This window comes from Solanum verrucosum, unplaced genomic scaffold, assembly GCF_900185275.1.
Source record: "Solanum verrucosum unplaced genomic scaffold, falcon-dt-bn FXZP01000149.1, whole genome shotgun sequence".
Classification (NCBI taxonomy): Eukaryota; Viridiplantae; Streptophyta; class Magnoliopsida; order Solanales; family Solanaceae; genus Solanum; species Solanum verrucosum.
This window is the reverse complement of record NW_026020295.1, coordinates 371,348-391,644: the sequence shown is the minus strand read 5'-3', so window position 1 is coordinate 391,644 and position 20,297 is coordinate 371,348. Positions and strand designations below refer to the sequence as shown.

Genomic DNA, 20,297 nt, shown 5'->3' with positions numbered 1-20,297 from the left:
TGGTCTAAATTTTGTATTTATTTTTAAAAAATTATATAGGTATTTATAATCAATATTTTGTATAAGTGTTGCTAAAGGCTTTAGCGACTTTGAATCAACAACATTAACTCAATTACGCTTAAAAATTTTTTATTGCCACGAAATGTATTCTTTGTTGTAGAGATATAAATTATTGATTTAAACCTTGATAACTTAAAAATAAGCTAGAATTTAGAACCTATAAACTTCAAATCTTGAATCCCCTTATCATTTCACGAAATTTATACATATATTGACAATAATATAGTTGAAATTTAAACATGTCGTAACATATATTTATATTTTAGTGATAGTGGGTTTGGACTAGTTTGAGCGTATCTCGATTAAATTCATCGAGCATGTTATCTTCAACCGACGTAGGTACTGAGTAACTTTGCTCATCAAAGCTTTGACAGATCGGAAGAAATCACCAAATGTTTCTTCTATCTATGTTGGGATTTAGATTGAAGGCAAAACCCAATAATTCATCAAGTCATTGATCACTACACCGTACCCTTTAATTGAAACATTTAATCATATAATTTGTATATGATATAAGAACTTTTCAACAAGGATAAAACAATAAATTTAAAGTTGAAACGAGATAGGTATGAAATGGTAGGGGTCTCAATCCACAACCCATCTTTAAAAATTCAAACAAACAAACAAAAATCCCTCTACCACCTCAACAAACAATATATTTATATTTTAGTGATGGTGGGTTTGGACCAGTTTGAACGCATCTCAACTAAGTTCATCAATCATGTTATTTCCAACAAACATAGATATTGAATAACTCTGATCATCAAGACTTGAGCATTTCTGAAAAAATCACCTCACATTTTTTTTTAGCTATGTTGGAATTCAAAATAAACGCAAAACCTAACAATTCTCGATCCACTTCATAACCACTCCACCATACCCTTAGATCCTAACATATAGTCATACAATTTATATATAAATAAAAACTTTTCAATAAGGTTAAAAACAATCAAATTTAAAGTTGAAATGAGATAGGTATGAAATGGTAGGGGTCTCAATTGGAAGTCCATTTTCAAAAATTCAAACAAACAAACAAACAAACAAATCCCTCTCCCACCTCAACCAACATAATTAATAAATGAGCTAGTCAATTTCATAATCTCCTATTTCTACCCACAACCTTTGTCCCCCACATCAACCCTAGCTACCTCTCTAATCAACACTATTTCCTTTTCTTTGCCCTAAAGTTTTCCACCATTGGTAAAAATTTAGGGGTTTCAGATCGACGAGTTGGATTGAATTTAAATGAGTCAATAGTTACGTGAACAGAAGTGGACTAAAAAGTGAGTCATAATTTAACCAGCTTAATTTTAATTTCTTTATTTTCTTTAACTTTTTAGTTGAAATGATCACACACTCATAACTCGTGTATTGAAAATTCCATAAAGCATAATTTATTTATTTTTGGTACAAAATTTCTACAAACTTATCAAAAAGACGTGTTGATCAATCCGAAGTTTAAATTGATCAAATTAGTAATACTTGAGTTAATCAAAATTAAGTGATATATTAAGGTAACAAAATATTCATTAATCATGATTAAATAGTAGAAATACATCTAATAGAATACATAACATTTATACATTAAACCATAGTATAATGTAAATATGATAAAATTCAATTTACTAGTATAAAAGTCATGTGTAATATTATTCTTTGTTCGACTATAATGAATTTAAATGATACGACATGAACTGTGAAGACTCGTATACGAACACAAGCCTCTTAGCTTCCACAACCAATCCTTGTTTACTAAACTCCGAACACATGCAAATCAGAAAAGACCGATGCGTTGTTGAACAATAGGCAGCGGCTTTAGGATTTGAACTTTTTATGAGTGCGGAAATATTAATTAAAAAAAATGAGCGGATGGGAAGCCTTTGCCTCTAAATTATCTTATCAGAGCCAGGTTTCGATCCTGGGACCTGTGGGTTATGGGCCCACCACGCTTCCGCTGCGCCACTCTGATTTGTTGTTAATGTTTTGCTCATATTAATATAAATATATTGTCTTTGTTTTACGCAGATTTCTAGCGATATTAGTTATTCATGGATAATTTACCTTCCTAACTAGCCAACAAACATGATATTACTTATGCCAAATTTAATACATGTATAACTCACTTTCAAACCAGATACCAAATCATAACAATTTGTAGTCGTCGATGTGTAATCAATGTTGATATATATTATTACTCCACATAATTTGAATTCTAAAAATCAAGCTTCTTTATTTTAATTATGCATTCATACATACAATTATTTAAGGTTTTTAAAAAATAATTTGCATAAATAGAAATAATTTATTTTGAAGTTTGTGTAATCTCAAAATCGAAGCGTGTTTTTGTTTATTATGTCTTGTGATAAAACCTGGAATAGATTCCACGCTTATGTATTATGCCATATTATAAAACGTGGGCAACATTTTATGTTGAACTGGCATTACAACGACATACCCAATGTAACCGCCATCCAATCCAACAAATAAAGTCCGAAGAGGATAGAATGTGCAAACAACCTATCACCTATTATTTTCGAAGGACCCTCGAGATTAAAAAAAATGTGGAACTAGCATTGTAAACATAAAATTTCGGATGTCTTCAACCAAGGGTTATGCAATCGGAAAGCAGCGCTGATCCAGCCAGATCACCGATGCATCGGAAAAAGTATTAACTCTTCTCACTTCCACAACAGCTTTTTCTAACTTGAAAGGTGATATATCATACGATCTATATGCTGTTCAAAGGTAGAAATAAAAGGGAGACGGGCAAAAGAACGAATGCAGTGCTAATGTAATCGTAAATTCTTTCATCTTTGACAAGCAAAACGCTTCGCAAGACATCCACAAAGATGATACTGGGATTACAAGCAACCCAATAAAAAAAGAAGACCATTACCTGCATGTTTATATACCCAATAACTTAAAAGTGCTGCAATAACAAACACATCTATCATCATCATCCCCGTAATACTAATAACTGAAGAGTATAATTACATGTCAGGAAGAGCTGAAAGGGTTAACTGGATTTTGCCTGGACACTGTACAAAAAAGATATGGTCGCAGCTTCAAACAATGATGTACTCCTTACAATGTGCAAGTAACAACCTCCGTGTCCTGAATAACCCACCCTTCCGACTCAATACCACACCATGTAACCTTTCTCTCATGGAGAAACAGTATACCTTCTTTTCAAACAGTACGTAAAACTTCACGAAGATAACATGGGTTATTTGTTCTTTCCCAGCACCGGATGTCCTGCGCTTGGTTACCTTGACCAGAGAAGAAGACTTCCACCATGTCAGCCCTCTGACTCGACATTCAAGATTATTGGCAAGGAATATCTCACCAACTGACCTGAATTATTGGCAAACTCTTTTACCTCATCTTAAGGTCAGATAAGACGGTCACATGTTGACAGCACAAACCAAATTGCTGGATGCAAAACTATAACCCATCAATCATCATATAACAACCACGCGGTCTTCAACTATTGTAATGGAGTTTCTGATTTTGGAAGCCCTGGCCTTGTGGCCCTTGCTGCTGTTGAGGCTGGGAACTTTGCAAGTTCAATGGTTGTGTATTGTAGTGCGCAAATGGCTGGGAGTAAATTGGATTGAGTAAACTCTGGAAAGAAAGGAAACAAATTCAAGCGCCATTCCAAGGAAAAACTGAATCATCCAAGTCACAATGAGACTTGGTGAAATGAACAAATAGCAAGAAGAGAATATTTTGCATTAAGCAAAGTCTGCCGAACTATATCCTGGTGAAGAATCACCTTCTCAATCTGGTGGACTTCACCTGATGCTTATTTCATATATTGATCACATTGAACAATTTAGAAAACTCAGGCAGAATAAAATAATAAATTAACCTGAGACTGAAGTGAATTAACATTGGACATGCCAAAATGATTCTGTGAACCATCATCTTGTGATGGATCATTATATCCAGCTTGCGTAAATAGACCTTGCGAACCATGAGACATATAGTCCTGCACAGATATCAGAAGTTCGATAAGCAGTGGACCAAAAGCGAACTGGAAGATAGGAGAAAAAAGATCATAGGGGACTTCACATAGCTCATCCACCAAGCCAGCCAGTCAGAAGTGTCAACAGATCAGCCCATCATGTATGATGAACTGCATTACTTCGAGACTAGACTCTCATATTCAAAATCATATCCTCCAGGTCTAAAAGAGTGAGATGAGGGGCCAAAGAAGTGGAATTATAATTAACCTGAGACATGAATTCATTTCCTGAACCAAAACGGGAGTATCCAGATTGAGAATTTTGGTTTAAAAAGTTCCCTGGAAACCCAGCCTGTGCTCCTTGAGTTACATAATCAACAGCATATGCGCCTTGAGAAGCCTAAATACCAGTACAACAAAGGCCAGTTAATATAAAAAAGAAATGTTATCCTACATAATTATGCATAAATCAAGGCAGTGATGGCAGGCGCAATTAACAAACTACTAGAGGTGTAAAGGGCAGGCACCTGTGTAGAGAAGTCAGCAACATTATATGGAACATGAGACCCCTGGCTCTTGAAATCATCTCCCACAAAATCCTGATTAAAAAATTTAAGGTAAATATGATAGAGAAAACAAATTAACATATCAATTTTAATGTCCAGAATCAATCACCTGTGACATGCTACCCATAGAAAGTCCATCCCGGAATGACTGGCCTGGTCCCTGGATAGCCATCTATAATACAAAAAAGAAAAAATGCTTACACCAAATCACTTACTATTTCATCAAATAAACAAACTGAAAATTTACTGACATTAGAAGCATATCCAGGTTGAGATAAAGGCCCTCCAATGGAAGGCTGACTGTTTGGATTATCTAATGCAGGAAAGTTGAAGTTAGATCCAATACTTCCGACCGGCTGCTGGGAGCCTTGATGGTGAGGGAGATGACTACCAATTGGGGCATTGGCATTGCCACGTCCAGCCCCAAAACCCCGGCTACCTGGCTGTGGAACATGAGGAACAGCTCCAACAGGCCCATGGACAGCACCACGAGTAGGAATTGCATATGGTTGTGGAGGGCCTCCATGGTAAGGGGGAAAGGGAACCCGAGGCATCGGATAACCAGCAGGATGAACACCGGGTTTCTGAGTACCATTGGGTACACCAGGTGCCATATAAGAACCTACAAAAAATTTAAAAAAATATCCTTAAGAAAGCAGACAAATACATATATAAATATACTTGAGATTCTAATAATAATAAAAAATGCTTCTTCGCTTCTTCCTAGTTTCTCCAAAACCATTTTGAGAAGAACTCTACAATGCAAAGAACAGCAAAAGCAGGGTTCCTGACAAAAATCAGATGAAACAGAAACATATTCCAACGCAGGAATCCTATGTGCCATACAACATTCAAACAAACAATTCACAGCCAGTTGGGGGAAGTTCAAGTTCACCATACCCCTAGGACGGCTATTTCTCCTGTCAGCACTGGAGCCTAAAGCAGATCCAAAACTGTCACCTGGAACTGCTCCAGGTCCACCACCAAAGAAGAGTCTGCGCTCATTGTAGATCTGCAAACCCATGACACAAAAAGACACCTCATCACACCTCAATACTGATGCATAATTATGCACGAGCAGACATGTAACTTAAGTAGAGTATTTAACCACCATCAGTACCTTTTTGGGCTTCTGAAATTGAACCATGCTCTGCTTTAAGTTATTGAGAGGACCTTCTACCAAGCACTCGTGCTCCTGCAAGAAAAATGCATTGAAGTATGAACATCTCAAAAGCATCAAACACCTACTGACATCTACACTTTATACGTCCCCACATATGCAAATAATAACAACAAGATATATTTAGCCCAAAAGACTAACCATCTAATGTTAGGTCAAACTTGCCAGGTCATGACTACTTCGAAGAGCAGAGAAAACATGACATAATGCTTAAGTAGTATTACCAAAGGAGAACATTTTGAAGATATTACCTTGTAGTGTGTTAACAAACCATTCCACAGAGGCTGTTTGCTCAAGACTTTAGGATTTCCCAGGATAACAATACCATAACGAGCACGGGTAAGAGCAACATTAAGCCTGCGTGGATCATTAAGGAACCCAATGCCCTAAAAGAAAAGAGAAATTAAAAAAAAGTCAAAACTTATGGTTTAATCGAGAACAGATGGGACATGGTGGAATAGATTAAAGCATATGCACAAGAGAGACGCAGATCCACCTTGACTAAATATATTAAGCAAGCAAGTACTCATACAAACATATATCAACGCTAACAAAATGTTTCCTACCTCCTGAACTCCAAGATAAAAGGGAAATGGAACTTTTGCAAACAAAGACCCCAGAGGAGGGAAAAGAGGGAAGGCGTTGTAGTTCAGAGGATACAAAAATTGACAACAGAACAGAACAAATCTAAATATTTAAAACTAAACAATTGAGCATCAAACAAGAGAAAATCAATGGATAAAGCCAACCTGATGTTCATTACTCCTGACACACGACAAAATAATATAATCCTTCTCCCTCCCTTGAAATGAATCTACACTTGCAACCTGAACATAAGCAAATACTCAAAATAAGTACTAATAATCCAAGAAAACTGTAATGCCAATGTATTAACTGCTTACCTCGATTTCCTTGTAGAGTTGTTGTCTTAGGGAACCATTTCTTGCCATATAATTCACAATATATGCCCGTTGACCCTCATATGGTGTTATGACCCCAATCTGTGAATATATAATAATTACATTCTTACCACCAAATGAAGGTGTTCAACATTAAGGATGCAAATAAGAATGTACCTGACTGGGGACTACCCCACTCTTCAGGAATGTAGTCACAAGCTTCTCCACATTTGCAGCTTCAGTTCTATTCAGATAGGAAGTTCCACTAGCACTGATCTCCTCTTGTCCCATCTACAGATAAATTACCAAGTATTCAAGTTTAAATATATCAGTCATAACAGGAAAAAAGTCCTCAAACAATATCAAAGAAGCACCAAGAGGCCTTCCGAGAAATAATCATTAATATTTCCATAACCATCATAGTAACATCCAGGTGACCCAAAAAAAGAAATCACAGAATTTTCCGTGACTCAGACAAGAAGAACTGAAGATGAATCAGCTAAACAAATCGGATAGTACCTGAACATAGAAGAACATGGGACGGTTGGGCACAGGCCAAGGAAAATCAATTCCTGATGATAGTCTTTCATTGACGGTTACACCATTTTGAAGTGTACCTTCATAAAAGCTATTTGATGGGAACTCAGACAATGCAGGGTGCATACGGTATTGTACCTGGAATTGCAAGCAAAATAGACAACAGAATCAACATTAGTAATGGAAAAATAAGAAGTCTGACACTTCAAAATTTAATAGCTAAATAAGGGTAAACAGTACTTTGAAAGAGTATGTGAGCAAGCAACACCAAAAGTTCAAGGAAACAGAAAGACAGAAAGAGCCAACCAGGAGGGGAACAAAAGCAGCTAAAATGAGAGGTAAAGAAACTCAGAACAGGTCAGACACACAAGTATTACTAGATAATGAAAAACTAGATATCCAAATAACATAATGCTGTGTGAAGCATAAAAAAAACATAAAACCTTAAAACTAGCATATCAGGGTGATGGCAAGTGGCAGATTGGCAAACACAATATAAAATGACATGAACATCTTCATCCAACCACCACCACCCAAAAGAAAGGGAAAGAAGACTCCTCAAATCAACATAGATGACGAAGGAGCCCTTCAATCGATATGGCAACTATATGAGAAACAAGAGAATCTTAAAATTTCACTTCATCCCCTAACACCCTGGATGGACATGTTAACACGTCCAACAGATTCAGATAATCACCTGTAACCTAATTGGTTTCACGCCTAGAAATACAAGGCGTTCAAAGAGAGATTGAGCCAGCCCAGCACGAGCCGCTTTCTTGCACATAATGACAGGTCCAAGCTGGCAATGATCACCGACAAGAACAGCCTAGCACAAAACTCAGAGTAAGAATCCAACATCGTACTACATTTCAGTATGACAATTTTTTTATGAATGAAGACATTAATTGCAATAATGACCTGCTTTGCACCAAGAACCAAAGGAATGAGACATTCAGGCTCAGTAGCCTGAGTGGATTCATCAATGAGCACCTACAAAGAGGTTTAACAGAAATGTTAAAACCAGCATGAATGAGTACATAAGAACATAAAAAACAGAAAAGCTAAAATAGTTGACAAAAAATTTAGTTTTGTGTAATAAGGCAAACCAACCTGGCGGAATCTGAAATTAGCCAATCTAGGATCTCCAGCACCAACGCATGTGCAACAAATGACATCAGCACTCTGAGCTATTTCCCTCTCTGTTGCCCGCTTCAGAGCTTTATATTTCTTCTCATCACTACTGGAAAGCTCTCCTGAAAGTCCATTAAATCAAATGACTTTGAATCATGTGCACGCATTTAGAATGCTCTAATAAAGGATATTAAATAAGAAATAGAAAGGAAAAAACAGAGGACAACTACAAAAATATCCCCAGGTAAATGCTAAATCCCTATACAAGTGTGGCCAAAGACTGCAACACCAACCTTGTTCATCTTTCAGTTGCTGTAACTTATGAAGTTCACTCTTCTCAGACGTGTCAAGATGGCGAACCTGTATAGACAAAAGTTCAAAAGATAACATTAAAAAGAGAACGATATATAAACATTTGAGGATAAAAAATTAAAAAGTAACCTGATAGTGAAGGGTTAAATGCTCGACAGGAGAACTGACAGCTTCCCTTGACTTGGCACAGAGCCTGACCACCTGGGAAAAAGAAAATGAAATAAGGAGGGACCTAAAATCTCACAAATTAAAGAAAAAGATGATGATGGAATTTTTTATTCACTTATATTATATTTATTATATGTCTTATATTTCCAATACTTCTAGACTCCTATCTCCTTCTCCTTCTCCTTCAGTTTGTGTGCATGGGTGGGACAAGGTCAATTGGGAAGGATATAGGAGATTCATTTTTAACCTTCAGTTTACTGACATACTCAATCCTTCTGGGGATATAAAGAACTCGTTTTTCAGCTCATCACCATAAAAGAGGACATTCTGCCAGATGACTCCACTAGATATTTGCATAAATGTGGATTGACCACTAAAATAGTGATTGAGCTTCTTAGCCAGTTCAAGATGTCTTCATGGAGCTTTTTTCCCACTCATATTGGGGATGGGAAGGAGATAAAGAAATAGCTGGTGCCTCACCTTCAGACCGGTGGCACTTATCTTCTCAGCTAATTGATCCACAGCCACGTTACTGGGGGCACAGACCAAAACCTGGTGAAAAAAATAGTTAACAACAACTAAAAATAGCCAGTAAATCAAGCGACTAACATCAAGAACAAAAATAGGGAAAAAGGACATCAAAGTTACCTGTCCTTGGCCTTGTTTCGCCATATGATACACAATGGCGGCAGAGGTGACAGTTTTTCCAGTTCCAGGTGGGCCTTGAATTAAACTGATGGGCTTCTGAAGAACACTTTTTACAGCAAAAACCTAACAATATGAACATGTCAAAATAAGACAACCAGAAGTATAACAATTCTCACTGTCAAAAAATATCCTGTTCAATAAGGTATCCCTAAAAATAATTGGGAGCATGGTCAATATCAAAGATAAAAAAAATATGATGAACTAGCAGATGGAGCACTCAACCTGAGATGCATTAAGCTCCGGAAGACCAGGAGCACCAAAACGACGTGGAAGTGTATTCCGGACCATCTGCATCTCAACTTCATGACCTAACAGATGATGGTAAATATACCTGCATAAGAGGCAAAAAGAATACAAAACTAAATACTCCAACATAGAAGTTACAAACTGGTCGACCCAAATAAAGTTGGTGGTTAAATCTATGAATCTGACATTCCTCTTTTTTAAAAGGTTTTCACTGGCATCAAGGAGATGCATACGAGTTACAAAATTGTAGCAAAAATAACTGGCATTCCTTGTAGTGCATAAATTAATTCAAAGTTCATTCATGATACCAAGAATGGGAAACAAAAGCAAAGATGCACTACCATAAATATTCCAACGGTGACAAAACTTAAAAAAGAACAAACATTACTCTAAACATGAAATGAAGGGGAAAGAAGGCACAAGCTGATCTGATTTTAGATAGAATTATAAATCTTAGGCAAGTAACACGATCAAGGACATGAAATCTTCACAATTGTTTTAAATCGTTCTATAGTAGAACCCAAAGATTCTCACTCACCCACTGACACTAGTCTCATCCACTGCAAAGGTTTTCATTGCACTCTGCATCCGATCAAAGCTCGTACTTTTCCAAACAAAGTCAACACTAAACCCGTGGTTCACATCGACTGGAACCCCCTGATGAGACAGGAATAGTTTAGCAAAGACCCAAAATACAAACAAACACATGGTGAAAAAAAAGAGAAGAAAATATTACAATGAGACTAGCAATCTAAAATCTAAGGTACCTGGCTGGCACGAAGTTCAAGCGCAACCTCTTCTTGAGCAGTTAATTTTACCTGAAAAATGAATAGACAACCAATATCTTAAGAGTAGAAACCGCAAAAGAAATCCTTAAAAAAAATTGAGAAAAAAGGAAGCCAGGGGCTTTGGGAGAAGTTCTTTTAAGAATATTTTCCACACTAATTAAATTTTTCATGATGCAGGGAGCCTTAGTCTTTCCAACCAAATTGTCTCTACTTGTTAAGGGTGTTTGTGGTAGCCAGACTCCATACTATATTTTCCCTCTCAAAAAGATTTGGATATCAAGACAAAAGGTCCATACCACGTGCCCCACAGATTGCCAAGCTGGATGAGCTGCATCCCCTGAATATCGTAGCCTTAGCTCATCACCAGGTACAAGACGCAACTCATTATCTTCCTGAAAAAGCAGCAGACTATCTTCAGTTCAGGTAGGTAAAGACAATAAAAAGTTTCCATGCCATGATTGAAATAGTAAATGACAACAAAAAGCACTATAACAGTCCACGAATCTAGAAGAATCACGGTAGAAAAAAAGTAACAAGGAAATACCTTCGGGAACACAAAATATGCAACGCGCTTCTTGTTGAGACCAATATCCCATCGAATAGTAAGATTGTCTTTACTTTGAGACTCTTTCATCATCTACCAAGCAGAAAACAAAATTCCAAAGCTTGTAAGCATACCCTCAAGACAAGTATAAACTCTACTTAAAGGCAAAAGAACAAGATGAGCAAATTAAAAAGTATCACATCTTTGCTCATGAGAAACACAGAGAGTAGTAACTGACATGTCTTAGTTCAATTGTCACGAAGATTAAGAACCAAGAAGAAAGAGTCAATCAAGTGTAAATGCAATTGTCCTCATAAATTCAGCACTTCTACGGACAAAACTCACTATCAGGTAACTTAAGAAGTAACACACCCACTATCCAAAAGCAAAAGTGAGAAGACGCAGGTAGCTTTAAATAAAAATACATGATATTTCAGGATGCAACAAAAGCTAAGAAAATAAAATAGGATTAAGCATTCAGGCTCCAGCATCTAAAATAATCTTAAGATCCTGACATACCTTATCATAGTCAGCTTCAAGCTTGATCAATGGTGCAAATATGTTTTGATACTACATTAAAAGAGTCAAGGCAAGCATAGTTAAAATGTCAATACTCAATCCAGGGGCAACTCACAACTACATAGCAGAATAATTCCTGCAATGCATCTCTATACAAATAAAAGGTAAAGGAGATAATATAATAGTATCACCCAGCGAGAACCTGATAGGCATCTTCATACTTCAAGGCAACAGGCTGAGGCTCATCATCCACACCAGGCTTCTCAAGATCTTCCAGGGTAGCATCAGGATTTGTCTTCCACAATTCTTCTACTTTGTTGATTTGTTGAGCACTGATCTGGCGCGCTCTCAACTGTTCTTGCTCGGAAGGGACCTGCAGCACTCCACACATCACAAATACAGGACAGAAAACAGAAACCAAAAGGAACAGAAGGGAAGACTAAGAAAGAGAATCCGGACCTTAACAAGCCACTGCAAAAAGCACCTGTCATCAATGAGTGGGCACCACTGACTCAGGTCCCAGTTCATATCCTTTAATGCATTAACACTTAGACAAGGTTCTCTACAGAGGAGAACAACGACACTCTCTGTCTTGGCAGAAATGAAACCAAGAAGAAAGACATTTCGGCATCCACAATTGTAGCACTCTAGAATTGTTTCTCCAAGTGGACTGTCTTTATGAAGACACACCTCCTTGTGTTTTGCTCGCACCTATAGGGAGAAGTTGAGTATATACAACGTCAACCAAAAAAACACAATAAATCCCTTGTTTCTGGAAATAAAATCATACACACCCCAATTGTAGGAAAAGTCAAGAGGAATATAACTCTCCAATGTAAATCCATTAAACATAAGCGGCCAATCAAACTGTCTAGAATGGTGACACTAACAAAATATAACATGCATTTAAGATTTTGTATTTTGTCAGGAAATTCCCACAGTTTGGATCATCTAGAGACAATTCACTGCCTTATAAACTAAGAAAGGTGATGCTTTGGCTTGTCTCCCTGATGAACATATAGAGAGTTTCCCTTTCAACTTCTCTCACATGAATAAATAAGGAACTATGGTGGAGATGAAAATTGCATGATTCAGACAAAAGTCAAAACCTTCTTTTTATTGGGATAAAAGTTTATTTTATCCAAGAGATCCCCCAGCACAAAAGAGCTGGAAATATACATTACAAAAAAAAAAGAGAAAACCATAGTTTGTTCACTAAACTTATCATGAACTGAGGAAATCTAGAGTTGAACTCTGAGGAAACTCCTTCTGTTAAAAGATTGATGAAGCTAGATATAAATCTACTATTATCATTTTTGTATAACTCAGACCAACCACTTGTGATTATCCTTTTTTTTAATAACATTTTTATGGTAACTGCCTTAATTTTATTTTCTGAATGAATGGCATCCCATTGGGTCATATTACTAAAGATAGACTAACAACAGATCTGAGAAAATAGGCAAAATTGTCTTTCCAACAGTAATCACCTACTACTAAAATCCATATCAATTAACATGAAGAAACAGAATAAAGACTAATTGGCTAGTCGTGTATGATCACTAAATCAAAGATAATTGCATAAGCTTCACCTACTTCACTTTTCTGGTGCTACCCTGTACAAGTATTTCCCGTTCCATACTTCTCCATGTTTAACCATGTCCATACTTTTTCCTCACACAAGTTCCCAGAGAGAACAGAGAGGGGCCAGGGACGAAAGGAGACTACCACATTATCTGAAACACGCCCCTGCCACAAGAAATCCACTTGTTATGCAGCACCCACTCTTTCTGCAGCTAGTGAGGCACAGCACTGCCTTTTGCTTGAACTATATATACCTCTATTAAGTCCAAGGGAGTAGTGGGTGTGAGGTTTTCAGACTTAAATCCTGCTTTCGTTAACAAAATGCGGTCAGAAAATTTTGTTCTTCATTCAGTCACTATAACTGGAATCATCTCAATTCATCATCCAAATAAACTACAAAAGGAAAAACCAACGCATCTTCAGCTTACCAAGGGTATGACCTTAGGTAAGAGGATATGAAGGTTGAAGATAAAGGTAGAAGGTTAGTAGGTAGTGATGTTGTCTCACTTTCCAAGGGGATAGGCTTGGTGCTAATTTGATGCATTCTACCTGTTTCTCCTTTCATACCAGTAGTAGTAGCATTAATCTTGTAGTTTATTTCTGCTACTGCATGTTGTTTCATATGCTTCGGTTATTGTGTTATTTGGCTGTTATTACTGTTCCTTGTTTTCTAAATGCTATGTAATGTTTTCCTATGATTTGAAGTGTCCTTCCGAAACGGTCTCAACCCTCCCCATATGTATGTTGTTGTGGATGATGATTTATTTTTGTCTTTTAATACAAAGCTACTCATCAGAAACAAATTATTTATGTTAATAAAGCTATTTTGCTCAACGAAGAGAGCCATTCACTAATCCACAAGAATCAAAATAAGCTAAAATTAAAATGCACATATCTCCTCTTACATACCAGGTGATTAACAATATGCGAGCCCGAAGTGTTCCCTCTGGAATTACAGAACCACTTACGGCAAGATGGCACATTGCACCTAACTACACAAGCAGGATTCGTCACTCCACAGTACTTACAAGCATGCTCAACCCCAAAATCCCCTTTTCCATACTCAAAACCCTCATCATCCCCCGTCTCTTCAAAATTCAACCCACTCATGCCCGCTGCCAATGCATCCACCACCGACGCCTGATTACTACTACTACTAACATTACTATTCCCACCTCCACCTCGTGATTTCGTCGACGGCGATGCTTCCGACGATGGAGGCCGATCAGGTACTTCAGATACCAGAGAATCAGATGGTGTTGGCCACGCAGAAGATCGAATTGGCTGTGAAAGCTCTTGAAATTCAGGATAATCAAACTCTTCCCCTTGTGTGTTGAATTCCAGAAATGTGTATGCGTCGTTGCCGGTATCCGGCTGAGACGCCGTGTCGTAGAGATTGTTCGGCTGAGAATCCATGGTAAAAAAATCCTTCAACTGCTTCTTACACTGTATACTTTTTTTCTCCAAAATCAAAAATTGTATAATGAAAAACTAGCGTTAAAGGCTGAATTTTTGCATGAAAATTATGGATTTTTCGAAGAGAGATTTTGGTAGAGTGCTCGACTTTTAGGGTTTGGAAAAAAATGGGGAAAGTTAGGGTTCGGTGAAAGGGCCGATGAAGAAGAAGAAAGATATGATGAAAATTCTTTTTAAAGGAAAAAAAAAATTAATTGTACAACCAAAATGTCATTATATTTAACTGTTTATAGTATTATTAATTTAATCGTAATTAATATTTATTTCAAATAAAAAAAATTAATGTGCATCATTTTATTTTATTTTACTTTGTATGTAATAAAATAGATATATTTTGTTTTGAAAATATAACTATATATTTAATGAAATCTAAAAATATAGGGTATGGAGAAAGTAGAATTTACGCGGCCCCATAGAGGTACCAAATATATTTTATTTTAAGATAAGAAGTTAAATGTATCACAATGTAATTCTATTTTTTTATATAGTATTATTTAATTATAATTAATATATTGTGTTTTAAGATATAAAAAAAGGTAAATGTATCAAGACGTTATTTTACTTTATTTAACTTCTTGTAGTATTATTTAATTAAGTGATTAATATATGCCACTTTAAGACTAAAAAAAATTAAATGTATCAAAACGTAATTTTTTTGTTTAACTTCTTATAATATTATCTTAATCATGGTTAATAGACTCTATTATAAGAAAAAAAAATCGAATATATTAAAAATGTTATTTTATTTCATTTAACTTTTTTTATCACAAAGGATATCCGCAATTGCTATTCTATGAATGTGCTTAAGGTAAAATTCTTGTTTGTATGCAATAGAGCTCACAAACCACACCATAAAGGTAATCCGCACTAGGCAATTCTTATTATATTTGACTTCCTATAGTATTATTTTAATTTTGATTGATAGATTTTGTATTTGAACTTTCTTTCTTCATGAGTTATCTAACAAGTAAGAGAGCGTGATAATTGCTTAATCACCAACTAAAATTGTTGTTTTCATCAAGAAGTTGAACTAATAATTGATATGATGGTGATGTTGGTTGCAACTATAGCACGATGATTAGCTTTTGATCATCGATAACTTCATTCTTAATAAAAGTTTCATATTTAGATCATCTTGAATATGGAGTTGTGTTCATTATGGAGCATTTTGCCTCCTAATGTAAGATTTCTCAACATGAATTCAAATTTAATCAAACTCTAATGTAGATATCAAACATTAAGTGCCACTAACACTCTACGCTTGAAAATCGTGCAGTTCCTATCTAAATTGTCACCATCTATGCAACAAAATACACTTGATTGAATAAATGGTGAAAGTTCAAATAGAAGAAAAAAAAACTGATAATTGACCTATTCAGCTTCAATATGTCTTAATATATAGATGATGATAGTACCAACAGGAAAAGAGAATAATTGATAGTTAGAATTGAAACACACACAAAAATAATAGTTAACTTGTGGCTTTGACTATTAAGCTGAATCTTTTACACATTATATATACTAATTTTTTGACACGTTTGTGTTTCCCGTGGATTCTAATTCCTTTAGTACACAATTTAAGTAAAATTACATCAATATTCTGTAACTGATATTCCTGAAGAGATCTGCTCAAGCAAGAACAAAAAGTTCCTCACAACTTTTTTTCAACTCATAGATGGTGTTTACATTAACTCAACAACTACATGACACAGTCGTTCACATACACGTATCGCTGACCATGGTACTTCGTACTGTGTGCTTTCAACCTCGATCTATCGATTAGTCATAGTAAAACCACTATGGTTTAGTGTAAACATCGGATGTGAGTAAGTTTTTGTCGAACTTTCACCTCTTAATTGTATATGCCTCATGTTGTGGTCTTCCTGGTGACAGACATCTTGTCAATCTCCTCAAGAGCTGCCCATAACTTTGGATCTTCATAATCTTTAATAAGAAAAACAGGCTTCGCTTCCATAAGTAACTGAGATGGATTCCGGTTCGCCAAACCAATGACAGACATTCCAGCAGCCACCCCAGCTTTTATTCCTGAGACAGAATCCTACCCATGGAGCACACATATAATAAGTTCATAAGATGAAACCAGGGTTAAATTCATAATTGAAACAACAACAACAATATACACATTGTGGGATCTAAGGAGGGTAGAGTGTACGTAGACCTTACCCATACCTTGGGAGGTAGAGAGGTCTATCTGTGTTTCTGATAGAACCTTGGTTCAAGGAAAAAGACATACTGGAGTAAAGAAGCTATTGCAAAAAACACTATAGGAAGCATGGCATAGCGTTCTGGAAAAGGAACAATAACTACAGCAAATAATACAATAATCGAAGTAAGAGATATGTCTCACAAAAAAAAATTGCCTGGAAAGCTGTCTAACCCCAAAAACACAAGTAGACCACTAGCTGTATAAGAACGTCATGCAGGTATAATCACGTCAACAACTAACCTTACATACTATTCATGTACCACTTGGAGGAAAAAAAAAAATCCCAACCTACAAACCAAATGTACGATGTCTTTCATCATGTGTGACATATGATTATTAGTTTTCATTTTTTTTCAAGTGAGTTGGAATTGGATTTTTATTTTTTTTAGTGGTGCCATGTGGATATTATGTAAAGTGAATTGATACAATGCTAGATGTATAAAGTTGCCATGTAGGTGTAGTCGCGTCTGGAACTCACTTTACATAGTATTCACATCACCACTTAAAAACAAATAAAAGAACTCATTAAGTAATAACCAAATATCTGATGCTTTTCACCCTGTGGCACATGATCATCAGCTTTTTATTTTTATTTTGGTGCGACAAATTGGAAGTTGGACTGCGACAAAACTGATAAGGAAAACTGGAAGTCAAAACAGAATCATACCTCAAATACAAATGTGTGATCTTTTGATACATTCAACACTTCAAGGGCCTTCAAGTATGGATCAGGATATGGTTTTGCATGCTTGCAATCACTTCCAAGAATAAGTGCATCAAAGAAATCAGCAAGGCCAACTTGATTTATACATAGTTCAGCATTAGCTCTAGGTGCATTGGAAACTGCAGCTCGTTTCAGACCGTGATCTTCGATCCACTTTCTCAACTTGTAGAGACCATTTTGAGGTTTCAACTGCTCTTTTGCCAACCTATATTGTCCATCCAAAAGAGAAATGAGATTGGCGTAATGATATTGAGCTTATAGCTATATTGCATAACACTAAAATTGAAGTGGAACTTAAGCTATTGTTTTGATAAAGAAATGGGACTTAAGTTATTCTTTTTGATCAAGTAAATGGGACTTTAGTTAAAACCTTTCCTGAACGTATTGTAGAAGTCTTTGCTAAGGATTTTCAGGATACCCTATGGTGATTCAAGGATCCTTTCATGCATTATGTCACGTCTCAAGGAAAATTATTCTAACTTCAAAAGGCCACTTTTTTGATTAATAGATGGAAATTTTACCTTGTTGGTTTTTGGCAATGTCATTTTTCTCTATGCTTTCACATGCGGAGGATCCAATTTTTTGCACGACTAAGTGTAGTTAAATCTATTATAGCAGGTTACCAGTTAATTGTTATCATAGAGATCTAATTGTAAACCTTATTAGTGAACTGATTTATTATGTAAGTATTTTTTAACACTGTAAATGCATAAAACCAAAATTTTAACTCATTGAAACAGACAAGGTATGGTAGAGAAGTTAAAAACCTTCTAAACAAAGCTTCCTTGTCATCCAAGAATTTTACACCCCGTTCGTGATCATTAGGAAAAAGTACAGAGACAAGATCATCATTGTGTTTCCCAGAAATAGTCTTGACAAACCACTCCTCATCAACTGGCACTCCCCCATTGTATCCTATCTGTTGAAATTAACCCAAATTGCAAAGGGAATGAAAATCATGACTTTGAGATTTTGGATGTGTTTTGTTATGGAGGAAAACATTTTCTTGAAAATATTTTCTAATTTTCTCATGTTTGGTTGGTCGAAATGTTTCGGAAAACATTTCTATGGAAAAATAGCTTTCTTAAAAATGAGGAAAATGGCTTTCCTAGTGATAGTAGAGAAAAAAAGTTCCATAAGTAGAATTCCAAGTCCATTGTCTTCTCCGCATCACAAACCTCCACTGCCTCCAATCCCCACCTCATAGTGTTTTCCTATATTAGATATTAATGCTCTTGAAACAATATGTTTCTGTTTACTTACCAAACACATAAAATAAAATAAATAAAAAATTTATTTTCCAAGATATTTTTTTCATGATAAACATTTTCTTCATACCAAATACACCCTTAGAGCTAACAATTTCTTCTTCTTTTTCTCCATTGTGAACTGATGTAGCTTTGTATCTACAGGAAATAAATCATAGTAATTGGTACATACCTCCAAAAGCATCTCACGGAATGCAAGATAGTGAAATGGATCTGAATCACATAAAGTTCCGTCAATGTCAAATAGTACGGCTTGAAGGGGAGCAAGCCTTGCTAGAGTGGAAGAACTGCTAATTCAGACAAAATATAGCAGCAATTAGATATGCTCTATTGGTCCCTATCACACAAGAATCTCAAAAAGAAAAGAATCGTTACAATATTTTAAGCCTGAAAGAGTAGAAGGATTCCAATATATAAGTTGACAGTTAGAGTAAACATAGTCTAACTATGATGAATCCTCTGAAAACTGAACTGGTTGGAGTACAAATTCCACTATTTGAGTTCCCAAATTATAACCGGCTTCAAACACAGAAAAAGGAGAAGGTTTTCAATAGGTCGAGGGTAAGAGTAAGCTTAGTCTACTTATGATGATTCCTCCGAAGATTGAATTTAATGGAATGTGCCTACCTAGTTATAATTTTTTTTTCCTTCTGGGTATTGTAAAGTCGGTAAAGATATTATATGAAAGAAAATAAGATGACCAAAACCCATGGAAGAATAGATAGTTACAAAATCCATGTGTGGGAATGATGAGAAATAATTGAGAAACATCAATGAGATTCAACATATCAAAACTTCCAAGACGGTTGAGAAATTAAAATTCAATCAAATCTCCAAATGGTCATTAGGAGACAAAAATTGCAATCATGCAGCAAGGGAATGGATCTTAATTCACATTGCAATCAAATGAAATGTTGCAAGAAGATAACATCCCAATCAAACTGTTGGTCAAAATAAAAGTTGTCCCTTAAATATAAGCGAAAACAAGGACCAAAAATTTCACCTTTCCATAGAGATTTCCCCAATAGAAGTGGCCATCTTTTTATAATCGGCAATACACAAATGTTAAGAGTTGTGTAACCTTAGATGAACCAACCTATGCTTTGAAAACTGCCTAAAGGATCAGCTTAAACTTGAAACTGCCTCAGACACATAAAAACACAAATAAAACAAATTCATGGAGAATAATATGATGAAAAATTAGGGGTGGAGAAGCTTCAGAATCATAAAAAATACTCAGCACAAGAAAATAGCATACATGTAATATGGTTGGACCTGAATAAATGGCAAAAAGTAAGGGACTTGCATCTGATTTGTAACAAAACAGACTTCAAACTATCTATTTAGACATTATATTTCCCTTGCTTTGATTTTCTTATTTGAAAAAAATAAA

General features: G+C 35.8%; 3 protein-coding genes and 1 non-coding gene across 6 annotated transcripts in view; 1 reads left to right on the top strand and 3 right to left on the bottom strand.

Moving 5' to 3' along the window:
• Window positions 1-20,297, top strand: part of LOC125834656 (photosystem I reaction center subunit psaK, chloroplastic) — a 204,598-nt gene that overhangs the window by 39,373 nt on the left and 144,928 nt on the right. The gene's annotated exons all lie outside the window — the stretch shown is intronic.
• TRNAM-CAU (transfer RNA methionine (anticodon CAU)) lies at window positions 1,958-2,029 on the bottom strand. Its single transcript has one exon. It is a non-coding gene; the product is annotated as a tRNA-Met (tRNA).
• On the bottom strand, window positions 2,853-14,736 carry LOC125834626 (regulator of nonsense transcripts 1 homolog). 2 transcript variants are annotated; one of them, XR_007443371.1, is made up of 30 exons: window positions 14,119-14,736; window positions 12,085-12,336; window positions 11,828-11,998; window positions 11,626-11,676; window positions 11,107-11,199; window positions 10,859-10,954; window positions 10,542-10,592; window positions 10,313-10,431; window positions 9,751-9,859; window positions 9,469-9,591; window positions 9,301-9,372; window positions 8,782-8,853; window positions 8,634-8,700; window positions 8,320-8,462; window positions 8,128-8,199; window positions 7,907-8,035; window positions 7,192-7,347; window positions 6,850-6,963; window positions 6,676-6,774; window positions 6,523-6,600; window positions 6,025-6,159; window positions 5,714-5,788; window positions 5,494-5,605; window positions 4,845-5,215; window positions 4,703-4,765; window positions 4,555-4,626; window positions 4,296-4,427; window positions 3,932-4,051; window positions 3,415-3,684; window positions 2,853-3,329 (listed from the first exon to the last, which is right to left on the bottom strand). XR_007443371.1 is itself a non-coding variant. In XM_049513755.1 (29 exons), the coding sequence occupies exons 1-29, from the start codon at window positions 14,623-14,625 to the stop codon at window positions 3,544-3,546; spliced, it is 3,795 nt and encodes a 1,264-aa protein (XP_049369712.1). In that variant the 5' UTR covers window positions 14,626-14,736; the 3' UTR covers window positions 2,853-3,543. The 2 variants fall into 2 exon arrangements, 1 of the variants encoding a protein (XP_049369712.1); XM_049513755.1 differs by having other exon boundaries at window positions 2,853-3,684.
• LOC125834649 (haloacid dehalogenase-like hydrolase domain-containing protein Sgpp) lies at window positions 16,169-20,042 on the bottom strand. 2 transcript variants are annotated; one of them, XM_049513782.1, is made up of 5 exons: window positions 19,908-20,042; window positions 19,077-19,191; window positions 18,404-18,555; window positions 17,580-17,841; window positions 16,169-16,744 (listed from the first exon to the last, which is right to left on the bottom strand). In XM_049513782.1, the coding sequence occupies exons 1-5, from the start codon at window positions 19,940-19,942 to the stop codon at window positions 16,553-16,555; spliced, it is 756 nt and encodes a 251-aa protein (XP_049369739.1). In that variant the 5' UTR covers window positions 19,943-20,042; the 3' UTR covers window positions 16,169-16,552. The 2 variants fall into 2 exon arrangements, with proteins under 2 accessions (XP_049369739.1, XP_049369738.1); XM_049513781.1 differs by having other exon boundaries at window positions 19,077-19,194; window positions 19,908-20,001.

Excerpts from the sequence above, each read along its gene's own strand:
- LOC125834626 (XM_049513755.1), bottom strand. The coding sequence starts at position 14,625 with ATGGATTCTCAGCCGAACAATCTCTACGACACGGCGTCTCAGCCGGAT. Across the intron at positions 9,592-9,750 it reads CGGAGCTTAATGCATCTCAG|GTTTTTGCTGTAAAAAGTGT; the intron begins GTTGAGTGCTCC and ends TCATATTGTTAG. Across the intron at positions 6,160-6,522 it reads TCAGGAGTAATGAACATCAG|GGCATTGGGTTCCTTAATGA; the intron begins GTTGGCTTTATC and ends CTTTTCTTTTAG.
- LOC125834649 (XM_049513781.1), bottom strand. The coding sequence starts at position 19,942 with ATGGCCACTTCTATTGGGGAAATCTCTATGGAAAG. Across the intron at positions 19,195-19,907 it reads GGGGAAATCTCTATGGAAAG|CAGTTCTTCCACTCTAGCAA; the intron begins GTGAAATTTTTG and ends TGTCTGAATTAG. Across the intron at positions 16,745-17,579 it reads ATCACACATTTGTATTTGAG|GATTCTGTCTCAGGAATAAA; the intron begins GTATGATTCTGT and ends CTCCATGGGTAG.